Source organism: Capsicum annuum, chromosome 6 (genome assembly GCF_002878395.1).
Source record: "Capsicum annuum cultivar UCD-10X-F1 chromosome 6, UCD10Xv1.1, whole genome shotgun sequence".
NCBI classification, from domain to species: domain Eukaryota; kingdom Viridiplantae; phylum Streptophyta; class Magnoliopsida; order Solanales; family Solanaceae; genus Capsicum; species Capsicum annuum.
In genome coordinates this window covers 216,550,280-216,558,594 of record NC_061116.1, presented here as the reverse complement: position 1 = coordinate 216,558,594, position 8,315 = coordinate 216,550,280, and the positions used below count along the sequence as shown (strand labels likewise).

The 8,315-nt window shown below is 35.7% G+C and overlaps 2 protein-coding genes across 3 annotated transcripts; both read right to left on the bottom strand.

Annotated features, from left to right (window-relative positions):
• Positions 1–1,006: 1,006 nt before the first annotated feature.
• LOC107875783 lies at positions 1,007–3,477 on the bottom strand. The gene is made up of 4 exons (XM_016722622.2): positions 2,930–3,477; positions 2,805–2,840; positions 2,115–2,285; positions 1,007–1,327 (listed from the first exon to the last, which is right to left on the bottom strand). Exons 1-4 carry the CDS (start codon positions 3,230–3,232, stop codon positions 1,109–1,111), a joined length of 729 nt encoding a protein of 242 aa, XP_016578108.2. The 5' UTR covers positions 3,233–3,477; the 3' UTR covers positions 1,007–1,108.
• A 444-nt stretch (positions 3,478–3,921) lies between these two features.
• LOC107875784 (aluminum-activated malate transporter 4) lies at positions 3,922–7,456 on the bottom strand. 2 transcript variants are annotated; one of them, XR_001675871.2, is made up of 7 exons: positions 6,786–7,450; positions 6,256–6,393; positions 5,912–6,175; positions 5,690–5,826; positions 5,460–5,606; positions 4,369–5,097; positions 3,922–4,249 (listed from the first exon to the last, which is right to left on the bottom strand). XR_001675871.2 is itself a non-coding variant. In XM_016722623.2 (6 exons), the coding sequence occupies exons 1-6, from the start codon at positions 7,147–7,149 to the stop codon at positions 4,441–4,443; spliced, it is 1,707 nt and encodes a 568-aa protein (XP_016578109.2). In that variant the 5' UTR covers positions 7,150–7,456; the 3' UTR covers positions 3,922–4,440. The 2 variants fall into 2 exon arrangements, 1 of the variants encoding a protein (XP_016578109.2); XM_016722623.2 differs by having other exon boundaries at positions 3,922–5,097; positions 6,786–7,456.
• Between the last annotated feature and the right edge of the window lie 859 nt (positions 7,457–8,315).

Here is an 8,315-nt window from a genome sequence, read left to right as displayed (position 1 = left end):
TCTTCTTGTAACTTAGGAATTAAAACTTCTAATTCCTATCACTACAAAAACACCAATCTCACCCAAGATAAGTGTTCCCAAATCTTCGAGTTCCCCAACTTGAAGACAAATACTTTTATCTCAGTTTATAGATCACTGAGTACAAGAACTATGACTCGTTACAATTAATAGAACCAACCTATTACAACTGATCTACGACTTAAGACGTATAGATTAGGTTCTTCTTCTTCAACTAGACGAACTTGATTGCTTGATTGTTGACTATCTCTTTTATGCGCAGACTGCTTTGATCTTTTTCCTTGTATTCATAGCAACCCTAATTGAAACCTTCAGTTGATCTCCTTTCCTTACTTGAATTGGATTGCCTTTTTCGTCTTTTAATTTCTACCGCCTTTCCTTGTTTCCTAGTTTGAATTGGACTACCTCGATGTCCTTCCTATCTTGACTTAGATTGCCTTCTCTTTTGGATTTGAACTTGTTTCTTCTTTATCAGCTTGACTTGTAAATAGCTTTGCTCTAACATCCTATCCGCCTTGTAGGATATTCATGCTAATCAATCGATAGTAGTAGATTCACTTGTGTGGAACATGTTGCATGGAACATGTTGTGGAACCTGTTTCATTCACTGTGTTCATCATCAATACTTCAACTGGTTTTTCTAACAGTTTGTATAGTCAATGCTTTTGGCATGCCTATGCTGTCTGAGATGAGAGATCTAGGACTTCCGTCTAAAGCTTCAACAAGATATAAAGTCTTAAAATCCTGTTATACAGATTTAGAGAACTAACTTCATTGAGTTTACATATTTATGTGTCTTGGATACTGGATGGTGATCAGCTTTTAGCCTCTACTAATGTACATCTACTACAGAAGGAACTACAATACGAAGATTAGGTTTGATTTTCAACCCAATTAGGCAACAACCTAAAATACCTGTTTTATAAGGTTACTTGAGAAGAACAGCAACAGCGTAGGTGCAAGAAGCAAAAATACCTATAATGGAGTATGCTGTGGAAACAAGACCATATAAATGGAAAAATTATATAGTCATACAAGAAACCATTGACAAATGATAATGAATATCCAGCTTAATTAAGGGTATAATAATTCACTTTCCCCATCTTGAAAGAATGAGTAAACCAATAATGGTGAAACATATCCCGGCAACTATAGTCACCACTAAAGCAAAAGCATATACAAGACTTGGAAAGTTCAAGTATTTCTGTATTCTCTTTAGTCCCTTGTCAATGGCAGGTGCCAAAGCAGCTGCTCCTGCAACCCTAAACGGCCTTGTCACATTATTTCCCGTCCACATCGCGATTATAATCTGCCGTTATGAATAGTATTTTTTGAGCGAATGGTAAATGAAGATACACAAGGCAATTAAAATTAGCACACATCCAATTGGGAAGTAAAGTGCAGAACTGCAGCATGAAAATTTCTAGCTAGTTTGTAAGATCCACAATAGTTGCTCAATGATTCTCATTAGCATATTCTTACAGAGCTTGGCCTGGATGCCCTTTTTGGTAAAGAGGAAAAAATGACATTGAATTCGATCTACGATAACAGAATACACAATTCGATCAAAAGGAAAAAATGGTCTTAACTTTGATCTACAGAAACGGAATAAGATAATTTTGGTATATGCAAAAATACTGAGGTGGATGATCTACTACAAAATGAAAATGCTACTACAAGCATTGGTCCAGTACCCTAATGTGAATAACAACAAATTTCCTATTGCATTTCGATAATAAGGTCAGTTTTACCTTTGCACCAAAAATTTAGGAAATCAAGCCTACAACAACAATAGCAACATACCCAATGCAATCTCACAAGTGTGGTCTGACGACCATAAGATGTACGCAGACCTTACCCCTGGCTTTGTGGAGTAGAGAGGCTGCTTCCGATAGACCCTCAGCTCAAAAGGGAAGTTATTCTAGGAAAACATAATCTCCAATTCTTTGACCCAAAGCCAAGGGCATTTTTTCCCCCATCCCCTTTATCAATTGGTCATTTGCCAGAAAGACACAAGGGAAGTACATATTTTGTAACCTAATTAATGACCGTAAATTAAGTATACAAAAAGTTAGCAGCCAAGAATTACTACTTACTCCCAACAAAGCTTGGAGGTTTGCAGCAGGATTATTCCCTGTAGTCTTCTCATAGCCCAAAAATGCAAGAACAAAGAAACTAGTGTATGTGACACCATCAATGATACCATATGCGAGAACAGCTGCAAGCCCCAGCTTTGCTACTTTCGCGCTCATTTCCGCTGAGTTCTCCTAATAAACACACACATACAGTGTCAATAAATCAAATGTCAAAGCAGTTTTCACCAAATCCCTCGAAAGTATACAGCTCCCCTCAATTTCAATTTGCCAAAGTGAACCTAGTTTGTGTAAATCACACTACATTCTCAAAACAGAAAATCTGAACAGCCCAATTGTCTTGTATTCTGACTCGGTTTCAAGTAGGTAAACGGAAAAACTAGACTTTGTGGTCTTCATTAAAATTGTAGGTGTATGTATCGGGTTTCAACGAGTGTAAGAACACCCTGAAACAAGTTTCGGAAGAAAAAGTTATGCTCAAAATAGCTAACAGTAGTACATGAAAGGCGTGTCTAAATTTCCTTTTTAGTCCATTCAAAAAATAATGTCAACAGTTCTTTCATTTTAATTTTTTACGTGACATATAAAACTACAGTATAAAAGAGCATTTTGATACGTTCTATCTTTAGTTTAAAACAAGACAAACAAAGTCGAAACGAATGGAGTAAAAAATAGGAAATGGATATACTTTACCTTCCATTTCTTCCAAAACCCTTTGCTCTCTTGGTTCTTACCCCACAAAAAGAAAAGAAATATGTCAGAGAAAAAAGAGGGGAATGGGATATGTGGGTGTCACAGAGAGAGAGAGAGAGACTGACATGTATTTCTTTGTTTTCTTGAAAAAAGTTGGCATCAGCAGTAGATCCATGAGTGGAGGCTGAACACTTGATTGAGAAATGGGATAAAGGTTGAGCATTGAGCTGGTTGAATAAGCTCCTTTTAGGTTGAAGTTGCAGTGATGATAGGAAATAAGTCAAGTGTGGAGTGGTTGGGGGAGAAAACAAGAAGCTAGTTGGGAATGGAGGAGCACTTGCCATTTCTGGAAAGATACAAGTACCAACAGCCCATCTCTTTCTCTTCTTGCTTACCTCTTTGACTACATCCAATGGTCTGGACTTCATTTGGTTTTATTACTTAGTAGCTGTATGCATCCCTGCATTAGCACCTAAGTTGCTCGGACTTTTAAAAAATATCTATAGATGCGTGTTGAATTTTTCAAAAATAGTATAAGGATCCGACACGGTTGTGGCAACAATTTTGTAGAGTCCGAACAGCTTAGATTAACACACTTATATTTACACCGAATTTAATCAAGTAAAAATACTACTACTAAATTATGAAAAACGATATATTCATTCGTTTGATGCGAATATTTTCATTGTCAATAAACTTTCTCCGTGATATGCGGTCCAGATTCCCCCAAAACACAATAGAAAAACTACTAATATGAAGTATTCATGTTTTTGTAATATGGTTCGGGGCCCTTTTGGCGACTAGCTCAAACGATTCATTTAATATGTATAAATAATATATTCAGAATCCACTAAGCACAAAAAAAAATAATCCCAAAACCACACTTGTGATTTCGTTCTTTAATTTTGTAGTACCAAAAGCCACTATGAATAGTTATTTGCACCCGGTATTTTTACCATAGCGAGCTATTTAGTCTTGGAAGTTGGGAATTAGAATATGAATTTTTATCTAAAAGACAAGTGTGTTGTAAACACCGAATGTGGGAAAGTTTTTACGTTGAAACCACAATAATTGTTAAGAAAAAGAAAAATTTCTGCGCAACATTAGAATCATCAAGTGTGTATAACAAATAATCAACTCAATGGAAAATGTTAGAAGACAAACACCCATCTGCATTTCATATATAACAACACTTCATTTTACAGATCGTGTTCTCCAAAATTCATCAAAGCCTCACACCTTTACTAATATACATTAAAAAAAAAAAAAGTTCCAACAGGACATAAAATATTTATGAAACAATAACTCTTCCCCTCTGCAATCTTGCAAAAGAGGTCTCATGTAATGCTGCATCACTACTACTATAATCATATCTACGTGAATACGCTAGTTAGTCTGAACAAATAGGTTTTCTGTGATCTCGAGCTCTGGAATTTCTCGCCTTGCTGCAGAACAAAAAATCCATTTCCTTGACATCGATTTCATAGAAATCTTTCTATAGTACTTGTTATCATCTCCCAAGTAAAATGTACATTCAGCATTTTCATACCAAGTATATACTTACCTAAGTGAATTGCTGCCTGATAGCATCTTCATGATGAGCATTCGCTCAAATAGAAAGAGATCGACTTAATTTCTAGAGATTAGCCGACTCCTCTGCACCAGCTGCATCTGCGGGTTCCTTAAATTTTGCCTTCTCACTAAGCACTTGAAACGCATTTACAAGATTTTGAAGTCTCGCGACAAACTCAATTAACAAGGAAGTAAAAGTTGCCAACGACAATGGACATGCACTTTCAAATGTACGTACTTCACGTTCATTTATAATCACATCTCCAAGAATTGAAAGACGTGAAGGCCACACCATCTGATTGAACATATTTCCAGAGGAACACAAGTGTGTAGAAGATATATTCAGACTTAAATTTGGATTATGATTATCCAGGTGTTTCAATGTATGAGTAGACCTCATATTGAGAGTTGCTTCACTAAGGGAGTTTATCGACATGTATTTAGGTTCGTGGTCTTGCAGTTCCTGAAGATGTTCGTGATCTTCAAACTGGTCAGGTTGTTTTGAACTTTCCCAGTTCTTCACCTGAACCAAAAGATAAGATTTTTGGTCAATCAACAGTTGTAGATCCTCGGCAGCCTCATGAACTTCTTCAAGAAGATCCCTAGGGCTAAGTTTCTCCATTTTTTCGACTTTGTCTCCAAGATGTCGTATAACTTTAGCTCCTTCGATCCCAACTCTCTGGATCTCCTTGCAAAAGACCTGCCTCAACTCTGATGCTGCCTACAATAAGGAAAATTTGCATAAATTAGTATGAAACCATGAAGCCTAAAGGACAGGTAAGTCAAGTGGAAACTGGACACTAGTGTTCTCGAGTTTAGTACCGACATGTCTAAAATTCTGTACTCACAATTGCTAAGCTCCTTCATAGATTAAGGAATGCATATCAACACGCATTTAGTAAGTTATATCCAATTACTGCTGTGAGATCTTTACTTCATTTCTTGGGGAAAGTAAGACGATAGTAAGAAAAAGAATCACATAATTCAAACATAGTCCATGTTTCTTAAAAACATATGCAATAAAATAGGGAGAGAGTTTGATGCACATAGTGTTATTCAGGAGTTTGAAGATTGAAGCTTTACCTGTATTTCTGAAAGAATACAGCTATGCATAGCCATGACCATGAAGGTGCAATGCCTCAACGCACCACTGACTTTAACATATTCAGCCCACGGATAATTGAACATCTTGTAACGGCCATGAGGGGGTTCCCATTCAGCAAAAGCTAGCTGCACCACAGATTTCAAATAGGACATTCAATTTTAAGAGAACGAAATAAGTAGCATAAAGCATCAATGAGATATATGCGTACCAGAGACTCCTCTTGGCTTGTTGACTCCATAGCGGCCCTGTATCCGCTATACACAGGGTCATCAGAAGCCTGGTAAAGAAGAATTTTTGATGGTATCCTATCATATTCAAGACATTGCAAATAGCCATTGACACAACCTAACAAGAAGCGTTGCAGGTATCAGTTCAGCAGTAGCCTGAGCAAATTCAAAGACAAATTGAAGATACTAAAGGAAATCCTCACCTTCCAAAGAAGTAGAAACACATTTAAAATTCTTTATCACCAATTTGTGCAAATCTTCTCCAGCCCAAATAGGGTATACGCCGACATTTATAATCAAACAGGCACCAGCACCAACCCCAATTAGCAACAAACGCGAAACAGCTGCCTGAAAAAAATGTGAAGTTCCCGATACCAGCACAATACAAAACGTCAACAAGAACACCCGAAATCCATATTCATATTGCTTCATTGCAGGATACAGTTTCAAATAACTTGCAAGGGATCCTGAATCAAAAGAGAAAAGTAATAAGACCAAAGCTGCACACAAGAGTTCTTGATGTAAAATACTAGAACTCAAACCAGACCTGCCATAAAAATGCTGATCACTATCACAACCTCCTGCCATTTTCCAGCCATAACAGACAATTCAGCAACACCCAAAGCTAGTCCTGCAGCAGATAATGTCCCCAAAGCCCTGTTGAATCCTTTGTTTAGCGTTGCACCTAGCATTTGTATACATCAATTAGATTATGGATATCATTAACTTACCCACTAAAAATAGACAAGTGCTACTAGTCAAATAACATGATCAATAAATTAACTATGCCTCCATCACAAACCAGTTAGGACTATCCGTATTTGGGATAGTCAATATGAATCGCCTTTAACCATTCTGCTCTACTCATGCTCATACTAAATAATCAAACATCGCAATATTTAATCAACATCTTTATTTGGATCTCAATCTGCTACATCTCAATCTTTATTGAATCATTTGGTTCTATTTAGGCTCACTTTACGCCAATCTTAAATTACGTGAACATGACGACAAATAACATGCCTATTCTAGATTTAATCAACTACGCCTCAATTCCAAACAAAATTTTTAACATACCTATGCTGTACTCGAATACGACAACAACGGTGAGGATGGCCCAAATGGAATATGAACCAACATAGGATAAGGGCTCTTTAAAGAAAATGATAACCGAAACTAGGGAGAGAGCTGAACCCATTTTAGCCGCGAAAATAGCCTTCTGTGGATCCTTACGACCCATATCAATAGCCTTGATCGAACATTGTTTAACATTACTGAAGAATGCATTAATCCGATTACACAATCTACGCCAACATCCTTCGTGTTCAATGTGAAATGATGCATCCAATCCATACTCTGAATGATTGGGAAGCAATCTCTCTTTGCTCGTTTCATTAAAGTTTTCGCTCAATGGCCCAATATCCACATTGGCCCTCGCCATTATTTTTCATAGAAGCAACAAGATAAATGATTCTTCGGGATCCTTCCTTTCTTTAAACGGAACGAAAAGAGATAGAATCAGGCCGATTCTCCAAAATGCCTTTCTGTATATTCCTTAATGTTCAGGCTATTCACGGAACGTCAGAAGCAGATGATTAATTTGATGAATTTTTCCATGACAGTGCATGAGATTTTGAAACATTTTATAAGTTCTTCAGTTGGAGAAAAACAAGAGCAACCATCATCATGAAAGTTTCTCCTAATGATCAATTCCATCAATTGTATTACCAATTCTTAAATGGTCAAAATTTGCCATGAAAGAGCGAAATAGTTTATATATGTGACATATAATATGCCCGTTAATTATTGAGGTTAGTTATTGGGCCTCTAAAATATGGGCTTAACAAAGTGGGCTCATCATTTATAGCCCAAATTAATGGATTAACCCAATAAAAATTACTTTATTTAAATCCATGTGTTTTTGACTTAGATAATTAATTCAATTATATTAATCCACAATATCTATTTGGAACTAATATATTTTAAATTTAATATAATCCGAATTTCATACGAATTTTGATTTAATAAAATTTCATGGTCCACTGTGGTTAATCTGTTGAATAGATCGTAAGTACCATCAAATCATTCAGCCAATTAATAAAGTTCTTGCAAAGATTAGTTTTCCTCATTTTTTATATAGTCAACAACTTTAAGTGTTTAGAAAAAATATTTTTTATACCATCAAGTCATTCAAATTACAGTTACAACTTACAAGTAAACTTTCTTAGAATGTGCATTTGACATCTCTGAAAAAAAAAATTATCCTACTTGCCACAATATATAAAAATGATCTGATTTTAATTTTATATACTTCATCTCCAATTTCCCAAACTGTTAATATTACTTCATACTTCAGATCTAAGTGTGTTATTTGTCATGCACTTGTTAGTTTTGAGTATAAAAATAATATTAGAGAAAACTAAAGGTTTAGAATTAAAAAAACTTGGTAATAACCTTTTAATAATCAATATTAGGTTTGATTTAAACATATACATATAACAAATAGGTCAAGAGTGCGCAAATAGCTTGGGAAAAATTAGAGAAAGTAAGAATATAATTATAATAAATAGCAATACTTTTGTAAAATTACAGTTTATAGCAAGAGTA

What these genes read in the sequence shown, in the direction of transcription:
- LOC107875784 (XM_016722623.2), bottom strand. Translation starts at nt 7,149, where the DNA reads ATGGCGAGGGCCAATGTGGATATTGGGCCATTGAGCGAAAACTTTAAT. An exon ending in TGTTTCTACTTCTTTGGAAG is followed by an intron (nt 5,827 to 5,911) that starts GTGAGGATTTCC and finishes GCTTCTTGTTAG; the next exon opens with GTTGTGTCAATGGCTATTTG. An exon ending in CAAGCCAAGAGGAGTCTCTG is followed by an intron (nt 5,607 to 5,689) that starts GTACGCATATAT and finishes TCTGTGGTGCAG; the next exon opens with CTAGCTTTTGCTGAATGGGA.
- LOC107875783 (XM_016722622.2), bottom strand. Translation starts at nt 3,232, where the DNA reads ATGAAGTCCAGACCATTGGATGTAGTCAAAGAGGTAAGCAAGAAGAGA. An exon ending in AAGAAAACAAAGAAATACAT is followed by an intron (nt 2,841 to 2,929) that starts GTCAGTCTCTCT and finishes TTGTGGGGTAAG; the next exon opens with AACCAAGAGAGCAAAGGGTT. An exon ending in ACCTCCAAGCTTTGTTGGGA is followed by an intron (nt 1,328 to 2,114) that starts GTAAGTAGTAAT and finishes TCATAACGGCAG; the next exon opens with ATTATAATCGCGATGTGGAC.